Source organism: Chelmon rostratus, chromosome 5, assembly GCF_017976325.1.
Source record: "Chelmon rostratus isolate fCheRos1 chromosome 5, fCheRos1.pri, whole genome shotgun sequence".
NCBI lineage: Eukaryota > Metazoa > Chordata > Actinopteri > Chaetodontiformes > Chaetodontidae > Chelmon > Chelmon rostratus.
Genome location: NC_055662.1, coordinates 14,678,052 through 14,700,150, shown reverse-complemented (window position 1 = coordinate 14,700,150; position 22,099 = coordinate 14,678,052). Strand labels below are relative to the sequence as shown.

At 42.3% G+C, this 22,099-nt stretch overlaps 1 protein-coding gene across 1 annotated transcript; it reads left to right on the top strand.

Moving 5' to 3' along the window:
• Nucleotides 1-4,288: 4,288 nt before the first annotated feature.
• On the top strand, nt 4,289-22,099 carry itga2.2 (integrin, alpha 2 (CD49B, alpha 2 subunit of VLA-2 receptor), tandem duplicate 2). Its single transcript, XM_041936605.1, has 30 exons — nt 4,289-4,472; nt 5,608-5,731; nt 7,682-7,791; nt 8,069-8,160; nt 8,728-8,842; nt 9,397-9,524; nt 9,649-9,797; nt 9,958-10,108; nt 10,357-10,522; nt 10,746-10,822; nt 11,432-11,570; nt 13,119-13,264; nt 13,365-13,508; nt 13,803-14,006; nt 14,438-14,568; nt 14,709-14,872; nt 15,210-15,361; nt 15,485-15,595; nt 15,974-16,059; nt 17,378-17,519; nt 17,751-17,834; nt 17,937-18,013; nt 18,104-18,187; nt 18,291-18,393; nt 18,471-18,578; nt 18,833-18,943; nt 19,554-19,667; nt 19,778-19,867; nt 20,229-20,345; nt 20,533-22,099. The coding sequence occupies exons 1-30, from the start codon at nt 4,427-4,429 to the stop codon at nt 20,620-20,622; spliced, it is 3,555 nt and encodes a 1,184-aa protein (XP_041792539.1). The 5' UTR covers nt 4,289-4,426; the 3' UTR covers nt 20,623-22,099.

Here is a 22,099-nt window from a genome sequence, read left to right as displayed (position 1 = left end):
ACCTCAGTGACACACCACAGCTATTTTTCTTGCTACAATGAAATAGCTCTTGTGCTTTGTAGCTCTCAGCACCAAGCGTATGTTGAAACAGTAAGACATCCAAGAATATTACATTCTGCTATCTTGACACGGTCAATGTGTCTTTCATGTCCGACAGGGGTTCAGTGTACTGAGCACCCAGCATGCCGTACAACCACAGCACCCCTGGTTGCAGCCCTGCGCGCATTGTTGTGTGTCGCCCCCTCGCACACACACTTGATGCGAGGTGTCAAACTTTAATGCCGTTTTTTTATGTAAGATATGGAGCTCTTAGCATGCTGTTTCATCAAACTTTAGAGTACAATGCCTCACAGTGAGTTCAAGTAAATTGTTAACATCTGCCAATTGTTACTACTGTAGATGAGGGACCATTCTCCCACAAGTCTGTCTCCAATTTATTGCCAACAAGCAGTCGTGGCACTTATCTAAACCAAGGAATGATCATTGCATATTGCTTGGCTATAAATGTTTTGCTCTGTTTCTGCCTTTTTCATTATTTAGGAGAACAGGGATAATATTACCTTTAATTGATCTAATTTGAATTGTTCATTCTAGCCCATGTTTAGCTCCCTTGTATCATTTCTATGTTTGTTTGTGCGTTACTGTGTTTCGTGTTCAACAAGCTGCTCCAACCTAGTGGGATTAATGAAGCTGTTTGTATTTTACTGTCATGTGGGTGCATTTTGAATGTGTGTGTCATCCATGAGGATGTGGAGGAAGCGCATGGCACGTCGCTGATATCTTTATCTGCAAACCGCTGTTCCATGTTTCTTTTGAGGATTTGTTGGAAATGCACCTGCAACAAATCTTAAAAAAAAAAAAAAAATCTGTGGTCATGTGATAGGACGGTAACTTCTCCCACAAGTCACATTACCCACCGTGTCTGTGTGCAGTCATTGACTCGTGAGCCCCTCTGAGCCTGCTGGATGTGACTGTCTGGCTCACAATGCAACAGGGAAAACCGGGGCCTTAGATTCCCATTGGTCAGCAGATGGGTGTGAAAGAGGGATTAGCTCTGTGCTACAGTCCACTCACCCAGAACTCTGTGTGTGAGTTTCTGCATTCATGTCTCTGCATGTATTACATACATAATGTGGTTTTAAAACAGGAATTAGCTAAAAAAGCACTAAAGACAGTGAGGCGTTCTCCCTGGGAGCATATTTGTCAGGAAGCTTCTGTGTGACTCTGAACTGCAACTTTCATAATGATCATAAATGATTCTTGTTGAGATGAAGTCTGAGACTGAAGAAGTGTTTGAGGATGTTTACCTTTCATCAGGGAGGCGACAGATGTGTTGCATTGGCCATTAAATTTGTTGAATGGTTTATCTGAAATGATCTGAACGATGCCGGAACATACAGAACAAAGAGCGGAGACTAACATGAACATCTGTAAAAAAACAAAAACAAAAGCAATGTCGTACGCTGGCAATGACCAACAGCATGTGAACCTTGTGTTTTGATTTCCAGAGAGGTGTTGACTCATCTCGCTGCAGGAACAGTTTAACAAAAATAAATAAATAAATAAAAAACTCAAAATCACATGAAGCAACACCACAAACTACCAAATTAAAGGCTTAATATGAACAGTTTTCAGAGGGACTTTTTCTCTGACAGAAAGTATTTCCATGGCTATAAAAACACATGTTTCATATATACAAAGTTCAATACACTTGTATTGTTATTGGAGAAATGCAGGAAAACCAGAGCTGCTTGTGTGGCAAGATGCCAACAGAGGTAAGTGAGAAATTCCCTTTTTATATATATATATATATACTGACAAAGGCTTGTCCTGTGATTATAAATGGCCTCCAAACATTCAGGCCAACTTCAAATGATTCACGATCCTCCTCAGAGGGGATTTTTAATGACGTGCCCACACTGCTCCATTATGCAGGGGCCTGACAGGAAGATAGACCACAGGCTTTGCTTCCTTAAATTGTTCAGCATGATTTGACGGAGTAAGCTGCCTAAAACTCACAGGACTGTTCCGAGAGACATAATGTATACAGATGTTAAAGGGGATTTACCAGATGTTGTTTGCTTTGTCTCACTCACTCACTTGTTCTTACCTTTTCCACATCTGTGAGAATGAATGGTTCTCTTTCTCAAAGCAAGTCAACACGAATATCAGCAAAGAAAAGCGGCCCGTTTCAGGAACTGCTGCGCGTCACGACCACGCAAACGCTCGACCCTGCTCGTTTTGAATCCTCGAGGTGCTGCGGCTCAGCAGATGACTTGCGCACGAATCATGGCTGCACAAACAGAGGAGTGGGCGTGGGGGTTTTCAGCTGCTGAATAAGTTTGTACGTTGTTTTTTCCTGGGCTGCCCACTGAATCGTCTTAACTGAGTCACACAGCTGAGGGTCACGGTTCTGTGGCCTCCCTGCCCCCCCCCGAAGGCCACTCTGTGTCTGGACACTGAAGCCCGAAGCAGATCATTTACTGCTTCGGTGTATTTCAGGCCCCCGAGGTGACCCCAGATCAGCCAACAGATAGCGAGTTCAGCTATAATTGCATCAGGAATTCTTTTTAACATCTGAACACGGTTTGCCTCCTTGCTCGGCTTGTATTCAGCAGAGAAGTTTGCAGGCTGATCTCGAAGACCAGGGCGAGAGCTTTTAATGAGATTTTGTGGTCATTTAATATGAAAGTCTAGAGTTTGGCAACTTCTAAGGTCCGCCTATGTTCATAACTGTGATTTAAGCTTTGATGTGACCGACTTGGAAGGGCGGAGATGGCTAATGATGTTCTACTCATCTTATTTAGTGGCCAATGAGTTCATCGGTCTGAGCAGGGACGGCACCAGAGAAGCAACAAGACAGCATCAGCAAGAGAGAGGGAGGGGCAACACTGCTGTGTGGAATAAGTTTCATCTAACTTGACAAAATACTTGAGTAGTTTGTCCACTCCTGGACACCATATGGGAGATGAGTTCAGTCAGATATTTCAGGCGTTACACTAAGACCTGCTGCTGTGCTTCTTAGCCCAGTCTGTCCAGGTAAAAGGGGGGTAATTAGACAGTGACTGGTGTCAACCTGTTAGGACAACAGCAGCCTTTCAAAGTAAATGTCTTAATTATAACCACCGGTGTTGTCCAGTAAAAGTGGTGAAAGACGTGCTCAGGCGGGAAGGGGGAAAGTTCGGTAAAGTGAAAGAGCAGTTCTTACCCCTCCCTCATTCCCACTTCTGAGGTACTCTTGATCCCAGCTGCTCATTGGCCAGCAGGAGCCAGGTGTGACTGTGTGAGTGTGACCATCATCAGCTTGACTCTCAGTGAAGTAAACAGAGGTTACACTTTAGAGGAGAGATATCCTGACATTTACTCTGGGAGGCTGCATCCTACAATTCCCACAATGCAACCAAAAGCATCTTTTCGTTTGACTCTCCCTGGCTGGAAAATGCCCACATCTTTCACATTCCACAGGCCCGGTTCACAATGAAGGCTCTCTGTTAAAAATCTGCCTGATGTCATCAGGGTTAGACTTCCTGCAGAGCCACAGAAGACATTACGCAACTGTTTTCAGAGTCCTGTTTCCAACCACTACTAAACTGATCCTGGAGCACGAAACCAGAGGCGCATCCCTTTCATGCTGATTGTCACTCACAGTCACTGTATCTTGAGTTATGTGCACACAAAACAACATGACATCAGTGGATGCAATTATGCGTCTGGGCATGAAGCAACAAGCACCAGCTCGCATTCTTTCCAAAACAGCATTTTGGAATGAGACCACTCATTGAAAATTAAATGCCCCTCAACTCTTTCACCATCACCAGCAACTTTACAGTCACACGTGATCCAATGGGAGCTCTTGCATCACAGTTTCCCTGCATAGGAAACAAAGCTTTGGTCATGCTTCCGACACATTTTTGTTGACTTTATATCGTTTGGGCTTCAGTTTGTAGGCTCTGGTATGCTAAATTTCTCCAGATATGAGCTGCTAATTTATAAATGACAGGGTTAAGGCTGATGAGGCAGCTGCTGATGATTTAAGTGTTGTTTGTCCACTCGTGATGTGGCTCTGGAATAACGATTAAAAGAAACTCGACTGCAGGCTGATGGGTGTGGGCTTGTTTGGAGCACTCCCTTCTTTCTTCTTTTTTTTTTTTTTAATGAAACATTTGCTTCAAACAACACTCCATCGTATCAGTGTGACGCTCCTCTTGACTGACTCATAGCTGGATTTCCAGCACTGCTCGTCAGACTTTATTGCGGACTACATCTCACACCCCCGGGTCAGAGTCTGCAGGTGAGGGAGGGAGAGCGCAAGTCCTTATTTAGCGGGTCTATCCGGTGCGTCACCGCGGACCGTGTGAGCGCTGCGCAGCCTCGACTTTGACAAGTGCGGCGGCTTCATTTAATTACAAATGGAATAAAGACGACGATGGAGCTCTTCTGGAGGAACTTCTTCTTCTTTTTAGTCCTGATTAGTAAGTACTGGACTTTTTTTTAACTTCTTTTCACCATTGTCATCTCACAAAGAGTAAAAAGATCCAGATATTCTCGCCACGAATAGGGAGGGTTTATATCGGGTTCATAAGACTGGAGCCGCTCGCTGCGGCTTTGAATGTGATCCTAAACTGTTTTCTTCCAGTGTAAACACATCTGAAGAGCAGAAGTGCGTTTGTTTTCAGCTCGATTTCACTTCACATTGCAGCCTTTCTTTCTCTGCTGTCAAATGCATGATCCACAGGCGACCCGCATGGATTAAATAAGACCCGACTCGCTGTTTCACTGTGCATCACACGGCTCATAAGCGGAGAAAAGTCGCATCATTTGTCTTGCTCGGTGTCTGCTTTTTAACCTGTGGAAGCTTCCAAGCAGCAGCCAAACAGGAGACTTTCAAATGTTTCTCCTACATGCACATTTCTCAGCTGGGGAGGACATACCACTGTTGTGGACTTTGCAGAGCTCCATGAGGAGGCAAAGTGCTGCAGGTAAACAGGCGTGGCAGGAGCCCGTGCTGGTGAAGGTGTCCTGAGTCCAGCACCCATCCACATTCCTCTGCCTGCTGACTGGGGGGGAGGCAGGCTGATAGCTGAGCTCTGCCTGTATGGGCTTGTGAGACTGTTGCTGCAGACTCACTCGTAGTCAAGCAAATCCATGTCCTGAGGGGGTTCAGAGGCCTGCGTTTGAAGGTGGATTGTGGAACACAGTGATCCGAGCAGTGTCTGTTAACGCAACCACCAACACTTCATGAATAGTGTGACCTTCACAAGTTGTGAAGTGTTTGTTTTGTTGGGTTCCCTTGCTTTCGTGAGTCAAGCCGGTGTGGTTTTAAAAACGTCCATGATTCAGCCTCAAAAACTACCCCCTTGACTCAAAAAGGGGGAAGTCAGGATGACTGAACTAATCACTGAAGATAAAACATTAAACCTCATGATGGCAATTCAGTTTAAAACTTGTAGACACAATCCAAAACAATGATGATACAGTATTTATAGCAGGCACATCTGTTTCGACAGGGTAGTTATTACCATTAAAGAGAGTCATGTAATGTTAATGAGGTGCTGTTATAAACTCAGTGTGTCACTGTCATGCATCCTCATCTTCCTCCTCCACCAGCTGACAGGGTCTGGCACTCGCTGTCCTTCAATGTCGGCACTTCAGGTGCCAAGATTTTCAGCGGACCAGCGGCGGAAGAGTTTGGTTACGCAGTCCAACAAGCGACAAACCACGAAGGCAAATGGTATGAATTCAAGTCATTGATCAATGCTTTTGTTCAGTGGAAGTAGAGTGATTGTCTCAGCCAGTGCTTCTCTCAGTGTGTGCATCTAATCTGTGATGCTAATTACTGGTCATAACCATGTTTTACTCTCTAAGTGCTAGACTGTGTTCAAGTGGTATCCAGTTAATCTTTTATTTAGTTCATATTTATCTGCAAATAGCAGTTAAGGCGAGAAAGGCAAGTGCATAAATATCACGCAGAGAGCAGTTTGCTACAGAGCAAAAGCAGTGCAGATGCACATTAGGGGGCCACTTCTGCAGATACACCGTGTCAGTACAAGCCTGTGCGCCTCAGCAGGCTGGTTTCCAGGTTCCACAAGGTTCCTGACGAGATCTTGGTCCGTGCTGGATTATGAGTTTCAAACAGCTGCGTGCATGACAAAAGAAATCTGTGATCTGAACGATGAGATGAGGGGTGAGATCTCGAGGCCCTGCAAGTTGATGGTGTAAACAGACTGCAATATTTCTGAATCTTTGAACGGATATGTGCGTTTTCGTCACGTCATGGAGAATTTTGATCGTAGATGTATCCATTTTACAGATGAAGGCCTGTTGCTTTAAAGCGATGCGCCTTGTCGAACAGACACCATGATCAAAAAAGATGTCACTTCATTTATGCCCAGTTCAGCCACCTGTTTTTAGCAGTGTTTCTAATGGCCTGGTTCTAGGGATGGAAATATGGGTCAGCTGCTCAGTCCACCACTTTGGTCCGGACTGTAACATCTAAGCAACTAAGCTAGATCAGGCGCCACCATGAGGCTGACATTTGTGGTTTTTAGTCTTAGTCTTCTTCTAAAGCAAGTTTTCCCAAAATTCCTCCCTTAGCCCCTCTCATTCACAGGGCTGTCAGGAAAAGTTTTTTCAGCCATAGCAATTGTGGAAGTATAGTGCGACCATTACTGAGATGATGCTGATATTTGGAGTTTAAAAAATGTAATATATCGATCTCTGCTGATAAGTTGATGTCGCAATTTATTGTTACAACATCCTGGGTAAATTCCTGCAATACTGTAGAAGCTGTAGTCTTAACAAAACCTCTGTGCTGCTGATGATCTGCGTGTGACACAAACAGTCCTGGCATGTCTGAAGCCTCCTGCGTTTTGCCCCACTCATTAGTAACATTTAGTCAAACAGTAACTAAGTGTCTGAGTGGGGTCTGGATGTTGGACAGACTGAGTCACGGTTTTGCAGAGTAAGTCACTGTCTGGAGGAGTGCCCCGCTTGTGCAACTGATTGGAAGTGTGCGGTATCTGATAGTGATCTGTGACTTTATATTCCACTTTAGTGTCCATGATAAAACAACAGTGGTGCATTGTGTTTCCTGTCCTCTAATATATAAAAATGGATGATGTGTCCCGCTTACTGTGCCTTGTTTGACACTGCGTAGAAATGACACTGTCGTGAGGTAATGGAGAGTTCTTGGCCTTGTAGCACTGCTGGGACTCACATTCTGGTTCTGAGCATTGAGAAATGTTTAAATCTTAAGCAACAGCTTCAAAAACAGCGAGCAGCATGCAAATGTTGCGGAAAAGCGTCTGAAGTGGATATTTTCTGTGTGAGCTTGTTTGCAGCTTCATAGGATGTTAGAAAACGATATGGCTGACTTGTTGGCACTTGCTCAGAACAAGACCACACAAACTTCCTGCTACAGCGCTACAGACTGTCACACTTGGCTGAGACGTCACTGCAGTAAAGTTTCGCTCCTATATTATTTTGATATGCACTTAAAATAGTGAAATGACATTAAAGTTGACATGTATAGATGGAGATTCTGTAACTGCTTCCAGCGTCAAATAATTCAGACGAGTGTCATTCAAATACGTGCATACCTTTAGTACAGCTGGTCATGCATTGTGCACATGGTCCATGTTTATGAGAGTTTGGGAGAGATGAACATTGTTGTTTTCTGCAGGCTCCTGGTTAGTGCTCCATGGAGTGGTTTTAGTCGAAACAGGAAGGGGGATGTTTACAAATGTCCAGTCTCAGGGTCCAGAAACAGCTGTGACAAGCTCAATCTTCAAGGTAAGGTTTGGTGTTGTATTGTTTAAACTCTGACCTCTCTAGCAAACATTGGCCATGCACTTAAAATGCCTAAACAGATGAGATGTGTCTCCCGAAAACATCCAGACATTTGGCTTTTTTTCTGCTTTGAACGTGGGTGATAGCAGTGTGTTACAGCAAAGCATGCACTGTGTTCACACTTTGAGCTCCTGACAATTAGAAATGTTGTATAGATTCCAGATTAGCAACTATAATCTGAACTTTGATGTAAGAGGTGATTTGTCTTCTTCATCCACAGATTCTGTTAGTATTCCAAATGTTAAAAACATCAACAACAACATGTGCCTGGGTTTGACTCTTACCCGGATGCCTTCAGCCAATGGTTTGATGGTATGTGTGTTTGTGTCAATATATAGAAAGGAAGTCATGCTATGTCAGAGACTGTTTGTTTGCTTTTTATTCTAAAACTTTGCAGATTTCTTATGAATCAGTTTCTTATGTTTGTGCTTTAATGAAACGGCCATAATTTTGATGCATAATTAGTAACGCAGCCTTTAAGTGCTGTCAGAACTATTGTAACCATTGTAAAGATGAACACGCTTGGACGACACAGCAACATGACATGAGGCCGTTATGTCATCATTTCCTCCAAAATTTTGCATTAAAATGTTATTTTTAGGTGGCAGGAAGTCAGTGATGTATATTGATTGCTGCAGCAGGAAGTAGTGCCAGGCTTTTGTGTCACCAAATAAAGAGAACTGCCACTGCACAACAGCTTGCAGGTTTCACATTTTGGTTACTTGCCACCAAAAATACTTAGGCATGAGTTTAATCGGCTTTACAGTTAACTACAGTTTACTTCACCATTGAACTCGGCAGTTTAGCTTACTGGGAGATTTTAAAAGCGGTGACAATCCTTCCATTAAGTCTCTTGTCTTCTGTGGTCATGTGATGCAGATGTGTGGCCCTCTTTGGGGACAGCAGTGTGGCGCTCAGGACTTCTACCCAGGAATATGTGCAAGAATGAGCCCCCTCTTCCAGCCTCAACCTGCCTTCTCTCCTGCCGTCCAGAGTAAGATCTATCGTCCTCTCATACCATTAAGGATAATCGAAGCTGTGTATCGGTGGACATCTTTCAAGACAGGTTTCACTTCATGTCAGGATAATTTAAATCCATCACAGTGACAGTCTGTTAAGATGTTGTGTCATTGCCTGGTAATGCCAGAAGGGACCGTTTTGCTTATGGGAAACTGAAACATCAAAGATTTTAGAGCTGGCTTACAATCAGTAACCTTTTAAATTCAAACATGGCCAAGCTTGAATTATTCTCGCCAGTGTCACTTATTATTTGTCGTCTGAGTTAGATTTTATTTTCTTTTAGCTTTTATGAACACACCAACAAGCCTGCAGCAGTGCAACCACTTATTAATGTAATTTTAACAAATGAAAAAGGGAAACTAATAGATTTTTACTTCTGCGGAATGATCAAAACATATTCTTATACTTAACTGGCATCAGCTGAAACCAGCGGCTGCATGAAAGGTAGAAAATAAATATGAACACTAACAGAGTGCCTCAGAAAATGTTGAATACATCATCATGTGTCTCCTCTCACGACATTTCCAGCCTGCGGAGGGCCTATGGACATTGTGATTGTTTTGGACGGCTCCAACAGCATTTATCCTTGGGCACCAATGACCGAGTTCCTCAAGAAATTAATACCTGCGCTCGACATCGGGCCGCAAAGCACACAGGTGACACCGTGTTTCATCAGCTATAACGGGTCTCTTCAGCAGAGGTGCAGCAGGGGATGGTGTTTGTCGTCATTTGGTCATTGCTGAAAGCTCCTTGTGCTGTTTTTTTCCCACATTTTGCCAGGTCAGCGTCATTCAGTATGCAGTTGATGCCAAGTTTGAATTCAGACTGAACGAATACAAAACCAAAGATCAAGTGATCGCTGCAGCGTCCAAAATCACACAAATGTATGGCCACTCCACCAACACCTTCCATGCCATCCAATATGCCAGGTTGGTGTTGCCTATATGCATCTGTTTATATATTCGATTGCTTGCTTGGGTTCTTGTTTTTCTTATGTTGCCCTGCATGTCTGTCTTGCAACATTGTGTTTTTTTGTAATAAAACCACAAACAGTAATCTTAAAGTGTCCACCGTGTCTGCTCTCTTCAGTCAGTGGGGCTTCCATCAAAGCAGCGGCAGTCGGCCGAACGCCGCCAAGGTGATGGTGGTCGTCACCGATGGGGAGTCTCACGACGAAGCATTCAGAGATACAGTCATTACTGAATGCGAGGAACAAGGCATCACTCGCTTTGGTATAGCTGTAAGTGATGATCCATTTACTCGCACCGTATCATATATACGACAATAGTTTGTCATGTTTATTTAACTTTATAGTTTTGTGACCTTCATAGTTTTGGGTCTCAAAATGTGATGCCTGATGGTTGTATAGCAATAGACAGCTTTAATGAAATATGCCACAACTTACATTTTTCATATGTGTCTAATTTATTGAATGCTTTGATGTACCAGTGTCATTACCTAGACCTGTTTTTTTTTATTTTCCCCCAGGTCCTGGGTTATTACATCAGAAACAACATCGACACAGAAAACCTGATCAAAGAAATCAAATCCATCGCCAGTTTACCCACAGAGAAGTACTTCTTCAACGTGTCGGAAGAGGCGGCCCTCTCCACCATCGCTGGAGCACTGGGGAACCGCATCTTCAACATAGAAGGTGCGTGTCATTTATTTTGACTTTTTCACTTTACACTGCACGTTTGTTCACACACTCTTTTAAAAAAAAAACTCAAGCAGGCACGTCGCAGCATGTCTGTCATAGCTGAAGATCCAAAGAGAGATCAAAACATGTGCTTTTTTTTTCAAATACACATTTTGCACTTTGTCTGGTTCTTGATCTGCTCCTCTGTTTTTGATTCTGGTGCTCTGGCTCCCACAAGGCACTGGAAAAGGGGGCGATAACTTCAAGATGGAGATGTCCCAGGTGGGATTCAGCGCCCACTATTCCAGCCAACAGGTACAGAGCGCTGCCTTGAACACCTCTAAAAGCTTTCTGTCAGTTGTGACAAAGCAAGTTCACACAGTGTTTGACATTTGACATTTTGACACTCACATGTATTTGGCCAAAGCAGCGTGCTGATGTGTGAAAACAAAAGCCGATCCAGTGCCCACATTTTTGCCAGACTATCCTTCATTTCTTGTCTGTTGTTAATCCAGAATCTGTCACACGTTGAGCAAATACTGACCAATATCGTGTTTTTTCACATCACTGGCCACCAGTTCTGCAATCAAGGCTATGCAAATTTGAGATAATAGCTAAATAGTGTGGAGAGGCATTTTTCATAAGAGCTGTCAAAATACCATATGTGACCATGGTTTGAAGTGATGATTTGCTGGTCACAGAACCCTTTTACAGCCGCCCTACTGCTGTGCCGACACGGCGTTCCCACCGAACAGAAAGAGGAAGCAGCATTTTTTTTTTTACAGCAGTCTGACCACGATTTTTGCCAGTGTTCTCTTCTCACACTACAGGCCTTTTGTGGTCCGTGAACAAGATCAAAAGTATAGATGCTGTGTATTATATCTATGGTATCTGTTGACTGCTCTTTGGCCGGTGCTGTTTCAGGATGTGATGATGCTGGGAGCAGTGGGAGCCTACGCTTGGAGCGGGACCGTCATCCATCAAAAAGGGGCCGAAGTAGACATTCTCCCTTTCTCAGCCTTTGAGGGAACACTTCAAGACAGAAACCACAGCTCACTACTGGGTAGGTACTTACAGCTGCCCTCTGCATGCACTTGACCATCTCTATTACACGTTTTGATTCTGTTGCTTTAAGTCTTTGCTTGAATATTCTTCGTTAAGCACCTTGTGCTCCTTTTTGGATGTTGCTATAGAAATAAAGTTTGATTGATTGATTGATTGAATGGGAGTGTAGGATGACTGTTCGCTGGGCTGGTAATACAAGTGCAAACACAGCAGCTGCCCTGCTTTGGCAGCCATGGTAGGCACCTTCAGGCGTTGGGCAAAGTGGCTGACGGACTGTGTTTCTCTACAAATTTCCAATCTAAACAAAACTCTGTAGAAGTTATAAATATCTGTGGTGTTTTTACGTGGAAGCTGGTTTGAAGCTGTCTGTTTCTCAGACAGCTAACCACTGCATCCGTCAGCCACCACTAAAACCACTTCTGTCAACAATGCAGGAAGACTGAACTAATATTTGCAGCGTGTGTGCATGCTGCATGCAGTAGATGCTACAGGGTCAAAGCCAGTACATGTAAGTAGATATCCATGATGTCACCTTGTGCTCATTGTCAGGATAATTATGGTGCATCTTCAAACCATCAAATAAACCTAAAATACATGTTGAAGCAGTAAATGGTTTGTTTGCATTTCTGTGGCAATTTTAGTTATAGTGGACTCTAAAAGTTGCATTATTATAATTTAAATGGCTTTAGAGAATCCATGAACTTAGGATAATTATATTACAAACACTTTTAGAAATTGCAATATGTATACCACAGGTCTTATGCAATGGTTTGTTCTTTTGCACATGTCTATTACTGCAGTGTGTTGCAATGGCAGAAGTATAAGATTATGTACTTGTACTAATACTGCAGTGTATATACTATTATTAAAAGTCACAAATATCACTTATCCACACGTATACCAGAAAAAAAATCAGAAAATTTTACTTCATGTATCAAAAGTAAAAGTACTAATAAAGCACAGCGGAGCCTGTCAGTGTTTTCATATATAATCGATTTAATACTACTGATGCATTTAAGTGTAAGCAGCATTTTATTGTTGTAAAGGCAGAGCCAATTCTAAGTATTTATAATCATGGTATATAATGCATCATATTTTATAGAGCTATAATAAACTGTCTTGTAAATGTAAGATCTTTGCGTCACACCCACAGTTCACCCACACAGCTGTTATCATTTATGCTGCCTCAGTTTGAGCGTGTGCAAACTGCTCTTGATTGAGTCTCCCTCACTCTTTTGTTGATTTTGCTCTACCTGTTGAGGCAGAACAACTTGCTGTTACGTCATCATTCTTGTTAATACATAGAGTTGAGTAGATAGCATAGCTCCACTCCACCCAAGTTACACCGGACTAGACGTCTAATGAGCCAGAGAAATTGAAAACATCTGTGCAGGTTTGCAGAGATATTAGTAATTACACCTTTCAAATAAATCTGAAAGGTATCTAGTGGAGTGAAAAATACAATATTTCCCTCTGAATGTTGCACAGTAAAGGTGTAAACGTTCAGTTATCAGCTAGTAAATGTGTTACTTGTGGTCATTTCCAGGTTACTCTGTCACCACACTGAACGATGGGTCAACAGAATACTTTGTGGCTGGTGCACCTCGCTCCAACCACTCCGGACAAGTTATTGTCTACACCGTCAACGGCCAGAAGCAGTCTTCTGTCATTGATTCAGAAAGAGGCAAACAGGTGCTGATGTTAGAGGATATGATGTTTGTGTTTTCCCCAGAGACCATGCGGTGTGCAAATCAACAGATTTAACATCAGAAGTTGCCAATTGTTGTCCTAGATTGGGTCGTACTTCGGAAGTGTCCTGTGCTCCCTGGACGTGGACAGGGACGGGGTGACAGACCTCCTGCTGGTGGGTGCGCCCATGTTCATGAGCGAGCTGAAGAGAGAGGAAGGCAGGGTCTACCTCTTCTCTGTCACCAAGGTACAAATGTCACCTTTATAGTAACATTTTGTGGTCTGGAGTTCACACTGACTCAGTATGGTGGGCTGCTTACGGCAAATGAAGAAACATCCTGCATGATTACATTTTCTTTTGAGACTTCTATCAGCAGTGGGTTGGTATGAAAAATGTGTGCACTGCATTTTATAAATTTCAAAACATCCCTAAATGCATTGCAGATCAGACTTTCTAGATTTATGTGGAGTTTTTTTTTTTATTTAAAGCATGACATTCAGCTCCACCGGCCATTTAGTGTCTCTGTCTTATCATCTGAAGGGTATACTGAACGAGCAGGGATTCCTCAGCGGCCCGTCCCCAAGGGAGAACGCACGTTTTGGGATGGCCATCTCTGCCGTCCCCGACCTGGACCTCGACGGTTACAACGATGTTGTCGTCGGTGCCCCACTAGAGGACAAACAAAAAGGTGTCGTCTACATTTACAACGGGGACAAGAAGACATTAAAGAAACAGTTCTCACAGGTACGGAGGGAAACGGCCATGTTTAATTTCGGATTGACAGGAAGTTGGTTTCAAAGTTGCATTTGCGCTAAATTAATGCTAAAAGTCATACAATGAATATAGATCATGTAGTCTATTATTAATAATAATGGTAATCATAGTAACTTTATTTATGTAGCACTTTATATAAAATGCAGTTCAGAGTGATTTACAGCATAGCATTGAAAACAAAGCAATAGAAATTAAATGCAAAAATAAATAAGTTAATCAAAATAAAATAATAGGTCAATTAAAAGGCAGAAAAAACACAGAATACTGCTCAAAGTGATTTATTGTATGGTACTAAGAACAAAACAATAGAAAAAATGCAAAAAAGGTTAAATATAAAATGACAGATCTCTGTAAACTCAGTAATGATGAGAGTGATGTTCATCGTTGATCATCTGTTTTAGAGGATCTTCGGCTCCAAACTGGACCCTCAGCTGCAGTATTTTGGAAGGTCCCTCGATAGCTTCAGCGATCTCAATGATGATACTCTCCCTGACATCTCCATTGGTGCATATGGCAAAGTGGTGCAGCTTTGGTAAGTTTCACCATTACAGTATGTGGGATTGATAACCTGTCATAAACTCACTATATAAGATCATCAAGTTCAGTGAATGAAGCCATCGTCTATAGAATCGACAAGGGCGCTAATAATTTCAAATTGCACTTGGTTTTCAGGTCCAGAGGCGTGGCGTCTGTCAGCTCTAAAGCTTTGTTCAACCCCAGTAAAATCAACATTTTCAACAAACCCTGCGACGTTAATGGACGCAAGCTTTCATGTTTCAACACCAACCTCTGTTTCAGCGCTGCATTCAGGCCTAAGAACCCTGTTGGACCCATTGGTAAATCTCATTACCTGGATATGCAGATTCCTGCTACTTTACTTAATAGTTCAGCATTTTGGGAAACAGGCTTATCTGCTTCCTTGCTGAGAGTTAGATGAGAAGCTCAGTACCGCTCTGTGGTGTCCATGAGGTAAATATGAAGCTACAGCCAAGAGCCAGTTAGCTTAGCTTAGCATAAAGACTGGAAACAGGGGGGAACAGCTGTCTGTCTGAAGTTAACAAAATCCTCTAAAGCTCAGTATAAAAATAACAAGCTGCAGTTTGCTGATCATTTTCAGGATGTGTCAGGTGTTGAAGAGCATGTCACATACAGCACTACATTCTCTTCTTTCAGATATATCCTACACTTTGACCCTGGACGCTGACTTGCAGGCTTCACGAGTGACATCCAGAGGACTGTTCACTAAGAACAATGAACGCTTCCTCACAGAAAATGTAAAAATATCATCCACGCCTCTGTGTCGGGACTACCAGGTTTATGTTCAGGTAAAGGATGGAAATCCTCTGTCTTGTTCGGTGTAGAGGTATTTCTTCATATTTGCTTTTCCAAAAAAAGCGGAAAGTGTTGTGGAAGTGATGTGATGTATCCATTTGTGCTTTCTCTCGCAGGAGACACCGGACTTTGTCAATTCCCTCAGCCTGAAAGTGGAAATCGAGCAGCAGAACGCAGACGTGAACCCCGTACTCGATATGTTTTCTCCCAGTGCCTGGGAGTTCTTTGTAAGTGACCGACTCACTGTGTGGTATCTCTGAACAAGATGATCCACAGGAAATGGATCAGCTGACAGAAGGCTTTAGACAAGCTTGTTATTTTGAGGAGGTGTTTGTACAGTCATTTAAAATGACATGGTGTGCCTGTGTTGTGATGATTACTGCCTTTTCAAACTAAAGTGACGCTCTAAGTCACGCAAGTCCCAAGATTTACATGCCAAGTGTTTTCCCAACAGAACAACTGAAGTTCATCCAGAGCAGTCAAAATGTGATTCTTTTTTTATCTATGTTACGCTTTTCCAAATCTGTGGAGCTTATAGGAGAGCAGGCATGTGTTGAAAATGTCTTTCTGAAGAATGAGGCAGTATCCTGCTCTCGCTGTTTCAGATCCCCTTCACAAAAGACTGCGGCTCAGATGACGTGTGCGTCAGCGATCTGGTGTTAAGCGTGAAGACGGACACGAAGGCGTCCAGGTGAGAAGCGCTGACCTGTCACACTGTCCGCTACGTGTTCAGCACGCAGCGGCCGACGCACACACACTTAGATGTGAAGTAGAGGCGAGAATTTTGTGCGCTGTGTGCGACAGAACAAGCTCGGGCAGGTCTTCCTCCGCTGTGTGTCATTTGTGAAATGAGGAGAAGTGATTATCTGAGAGGCCCTGAAGACCAGTTCTTCCCAATTAGCTTCCTGTGATAAGTGACGGGGCCTTTTTACTGCCAGCTAGGACAGTTGTGGTTGTTTCACATGAGAGATTTCTGTATTTAGTTTTTGGACTCTGCGTTTTTCTCACTGGTTTGAGGTAGACAGAGGCTATATTGGAAAAAGATGAGGTCATGTATGTCAGCTGATGGCACTTGATCACTGAGGATGCTGTTTCTCAACTTTTAGCTCTTGAGTGTTGCTTATTTATCTATGAATATGTTTTAGAAATACACATTTTTAGAAAGTCTAGATAATGATATATTCTCAAAGACAAAGCTTCTGCTTCATATCCCTACTAACATGGCACATCACAGTACATATTCATGGGTTATATTCATAAACAGGACTGCATAGAAGCCCCTTTAGCGCCCCCTGGAGGCTGTGTTGAACTGACCGGCTGGCGTTTACTTGCATGTATTTTTCTAGTGAGGCTAAAATCATGACAAGCGTTCTTTCTGAATATTAGACCACATTTGGCAAAAGGGGTAATGCTCTATGTAATGTTATGCCTGGTAACACCTAACAACCATTACGGCATGGTCTATTTTCTCTCTTTTATGAGTCTGTCTTAATTGCTAATAGCTGCACAAATTAGAGTTTTCCACTTTTATACAGAAAGTTCATAGCTCATAAAATGGCTGGGTCAGACTTGGAGGAAAGGACTTGGGTGATACATGTGAATGAAGTCAGATGAAAGGATATGAAGGAGGACTTTACACACAGCAATGAACACTTTCCCACATTTAAACACATTTGATCGCATGCAGCTGCTGTTGATTTTCATTGTTGCAGACTTGGCTGGACTGTGTGTCTCTTTTTGTGCTTCTAACCTCAAAGAAGGCCCTGCGATCCATTCCCATATAAGCAGTGTAACGTGCATTTTAAGGTGGCGGTAGATACAGTGATGTTCATCTCGATGACGTCAGTTTTAGGCGCTGCATGTCTCCCCTGTGTTTACAGATGTTAAGGAAAGACAGCAGTCTTTAAAACAACATGACTGAATCACACACAGCTCACAGTACGTCCGCTCCTTTGGTGCAACGGGGCAAAGATCACTTGAACCATTCTTTCTTATTCCTATCCTTACAGCTCCGCCCCCGTTCTGGTCAGCGCTAATAACCGAGAGCTGTCGTTTGACGTTGTTGTGAAGAACAAAAAGGAGAACGCATACAACACTCAGGTGTTGGCCACGTACTCCGGCAGCCTCTACTACTCATCTGTTTTCCCCCCTGTGAGTGAAAAAGGCTGAAAAGCTTTTTACGTTGCTAATTATGAGGCTAATTGTGTTGCTAACACGATGTTGGTGTGAAAAAATCATATATTCTTCCTAAAGCAGACTCGCCGGTTAATCGAATGCATCTTTCAACGTTAACTACAACAGTTAATAAGAGAAAAGAGAGTGTGTGAATATTTTCTGTACTTTTCTGCTTATTTATGCATTGTCTGAATGATGCATTTACAGACAGATGGAGTCAAATGCACCTCAACACAAACTCAAACTGTCACTTGCCAAGTGGGATACCCAGCATTAAAGAAAGACCAGGTGGTAAGTACAAGGGAACAAATCTGTTTCTTAACTCGTGTGAACTATTTTTAGCTTTGACTACTTACACTACGTAATGTAAAACATCATGCCGTTTCATTACAGATGAAATTTCGGATCAATTTTGATTACAATCTTGATCAGTTGCAAGACCGAGCCGAGGTGAAATTTGAGGCCAAGAGGTACGCCGAATGACTGAGAAATTGAATGAAATGCCCTGAGTCGTGCTTCAAATCACTGCACTAATGTGCTGTTCCACTTTGTCTTTGCAGTGATGGTAAAGAGGAAAGACCTGCAGACAACAAGGCAGACATATCCATTCCTGTTCTGTATGATGCAGGGATTGGCCTGTCCAGGTGATTTTACTTTTTGGTACCTTAACCTTGACCTTAACTGTAAGATTGACGGCTGAAGATGGCAGATGCATTTAGGTGTTAACATTCACGGTTTCTGTTCCAGGCAGTCAAATATCAATTTCTACGTGGCAGATGCTGCCACTCCAGTGGTAAAAACGGTGAAGACTCTAGACGACATCGGCCCAGAGTTTAACTTCACAGTGAAGGTGCAATGAATGAATCTGTATCATCTTCTCATGTATTTATTATTAAAGATATTTATGAAACCAACTTGTATTTAAAGGTTTCAACAGGCAACTTCCCTGTCAGCCTCCTGTATCTGACCATCGCTCTGCCGATGACCACTAAAGGTGGAAACCAGCTCCTCTATGTGACCAGTGTGGACACACAGGTGAGTACTCAATTATAAGACACCAGCAGCATTTTTCCTAAATGTCTCAGTCTGCAATGTACAGTAATTGTAATTAAAACATTACAGATAATTGTACGTATACTTATGTAGTGTGTAACTGAGCTAACAGGAGCTGGTGGTGACCTGATGGCAAACATTAACTCAGGAGTCGGTTTAGCTACCAGAGTGGTGCACAGCATGTTTTGGAGTGTGATATCTGTAGAATAAATAACCGATGGCTCCTCCGCCTGCAGGGAGGATCGGTCAGCTGTGATTCCAGCGGCCTGGTTGATCCTCTGAAGATCAGCAGAAAGAGCCACACAGTGTCCTTCTCTGAGGAGAGCCTCCGAGGCATGGAGAAACTGGTCAGCCCCCTCTTTCTTTACCCGTTTTCCTCTTTATATATGTCAGCTTTCTCGTTTCTCAGGATGTTTCGAATATTTCCTACCTAATTTTTACTGAAGCAAGCGAAGTTAAATCTGCAAACTGTGCACATTAGGCCCCAAATGTGGAACACAATGATATAATAAAATGTTTTATATTAACAAAAATCAATGAAGTTGATGAAATAAAACATTAAATATATTGTTTTTATCAAAAAGGATGAGATTATCACATTCTGTTTCATTTATGTTTTACATGGCATCCCAACTTTTTTGGGAATCAGGATGGTATAAAGCTGCAGCATTTCTAAAGTACAAACTTCAGATCCAGACAATATTCAGAATTTAATGTTTTATGTGTTGAGTGTTTTTAAATAATCCTGATAATGATTTATATTTTGCTGCACTTTAAACCACTAAATTTCCCCTTCAAATTGAACAGTGCAAATCAAGTTTTAAATAATATCTACAGCAGAATATATATTTTTGTTTTTGCAAATAACTCATTAATAAAAATTTGAATTGAATTGAGCTTGTGTTGTGCACTGAAATTCACCGTCTCTGGCTTTTGTTAACATGTTTTATCTGACAGGACTGCAAGACTGCAAACTGCAAGTACATCAAATGCATCCTCAAAGACACTGAAGTCAAGAGCGACTACTTTGTGAAAGTGAAAACGAGGATCTGGAGTGGCACCTTCATTTCGGTAAATATATTCAATAATGGACATCATAATACTGGTCATTTCTTCTGCTGTTATTGTCAGGAATTTTCATTCATGCTGACGCTCTCGTTTGTACAAATGTGTCATGATAGGCCACCTATCAGACCATCGAGCTGACCTCCAGTGTTGATGTGGAGACCTCCAACCCGGACCTGCTTATTATCCAACACAAACAGCTACCAGTAAGTCGCATTTCAGTATTTTGTTTTGGAGCCTCACGTAAAGAAACTGAAGAGCTTGTGATGCCGAACACGTTTGATCTGTAACTTAGAGCAATTTTCAGTCCCTGTTTCCATCGTTGAGCAGTCTGTGTATTTAAGCCCACATGCCAAGATAAAAGAACCATCACATATTAGAATATTCCACTCTAGAAAAAGTGTGATTTTAAGCCCTCCATTGCAAAATGCGGCAAAATGATTCAGTTTTCTGTCGTTTATTTGATATTCAGTAGGCATTGTCTGACGTGTGAAGCGTTTGTTTTCTGTTGCCATATCTGAGTGAGACAGACCGTATAATGACCTCTCCCGTCCTCCTGCTGTCCAGGTGGTGCTGACAGTCAGTAAACCTGGAGAGAAAGGCGATGTTCCCGTGGGAGTGATAGCTGGCAGCGTCATCGCCGGGCTGCTGCTGTTGGCTCTGGCCGTTGGACTGCTGTGGAAGGTTAGTGTCTGTCCACGTCTGTCAGAAAGCTGCAGCTTTATGTCTGTAAATCCAGTCAAAAACGTTGCTTTTCACTGATCCACTGTGCAACAGAATGCACTTTGGATTATGGATATTTGAGGAAAATATGATATTTAAGGTCGTTGCATTAGTGCATTGTTGATAATGCTGGAATCTCTCTTTCTAGTTTGGGTTTTTCAAGAGAAAGTACCAGCAGCTACAGAGGGAGGCGGATGAAGACGGGCAGAGCCGCACTAATGCTGATGAAGTGCTGTGAACTAAAGAGAAAACCTGCAGCATTCTCTCTCTGCTGGATTGTTCCCAGTATGGATCCTGGTACTTGTCACTGTCTCTCGTAAGTGTGGATGGACTTCAGCTCAGTCACTGGAAGTTGGGCATTTTGATGAAATGGAAGCTGTTCTGTTTGTGGATAGATGGGATTCCATCCTCTGTCCACAGGATTACTACTATTACACTTTATTTTTGACTATGTGGACTGTACATTGACTATTTGCTGTTGTGCACTGACTTTGAATAAATGTACAAACTGTATTTTTTCCCAACATGGCAGAACTTTATGCAGTGCTTTTTTAGGCCTTACATGACAGTGGATGCAAATGTTGCCATCTTGAGTTTTACACTGTAAAGGCATCAAAGTTATGCATTTCCTTTTGCGCAACATGGTTCGCAAATAACACTTAGATGAATCTTATAATCATGGATGTCAGAACATTGACTTTCTAACACACACACACACACACACACACACACACACACACTGTAGCCAGTCAGTCTCTAGCATAAACTGCCTCGACATCCACTGTCACCTCTGGCACTCAGGGCTTTTCCTGCTTTAAGATTATTGCTCTCAGTAGTTTAGATACAACCAGGAAACAACACGTTTCCTGGAAAGACTGTCATTAGTCTGTTTCATTGTGTTTGTACTGTAAATACTGTAAGATAAAATTAGGATCTTTCTTATTGGGTTTTGTAAGATTAGAGGTAAATATGAGTCCATGGTGGAGCCACTTGTGTTATTAATTATATTTTGTGATGTTCATGATATTTTGTTTTTTACCGCTTGTGGCACAACTTGTCAGATATGAATATGTTAGTAGCGTCTTGTTTAGGTCTGCTTATTGTTAATTGATCAATGGTTTGGTTTTCAGAAAATAGTCACAGTGTTTCAGTGTGATGTTTTCAAATTGGCTGCTTTGCCCAACATGCATTTCAAAACCTGACGATATCCTGTTTACTGCCATATGTCACTAAGAAAAGCAGTTTGAACCAGCAAAAGCTTTGCAGTTTTTGCTCAAACCATTAAATCGATTATCGATTATTATTATCGAAATCGTTGCAAATAAATTTTCTGTTGATCCACTTATTGATCACTTAACTATTTCAGCTCTAGTATTGTTTATCTGTAGCACGAAAGAACACAGAACACTATGCAAATACTGTTGACTGCAGAGTGAACAGTCATACTCAGAAATGATCTGAGATTGTTACCAAAAGCAGCAACCAGGTAAATTTACTCCTTAACTACTCCCAGCCTGTGCCTTTGTTTCTATTTGCAGTTGGAGGTTTGTGAGGGCAAAGCTAATCCTGCAGGAGCTAAACATGTATTGGCACCGCTTTGCCACAAGATGGCAGCATAATAAAGCCCACATGTAGGCACTGTTCTTTTACTCTCTCTGCTCTGTTAATGACCTGAACACTCCAGTGTCAATTAATACATCATAATTTATGACCCA

What these genes read in the sequence shown, in the direction of transcription:
- itga2.2 (XM_041936605.1), top strand. Translation starts at nt 4,427, where the DNA reads ATGGAGCTCTTCTGGAGGAACTTCTTCTTCTTTTTAGTCCTGATTA. An exon ending in CCCACTATTCCAGCCAACAG is followed by an intron (nt 10,823 to 11,431) that starts GTACAGAGCGCT and finishes GTGCTGTTTCAG; the next exon opens with GATGTGATGATGCTGGGAGC. An exon ending in TCCAACACAAACAGCTACCA is followed by an intron (nt 19,868 to 20,228) that starts GTAAGTCGCATT and finishes CCTGCTGTCCAG; the next exon opens with GTGGTGCTGACAGTCAGTAA.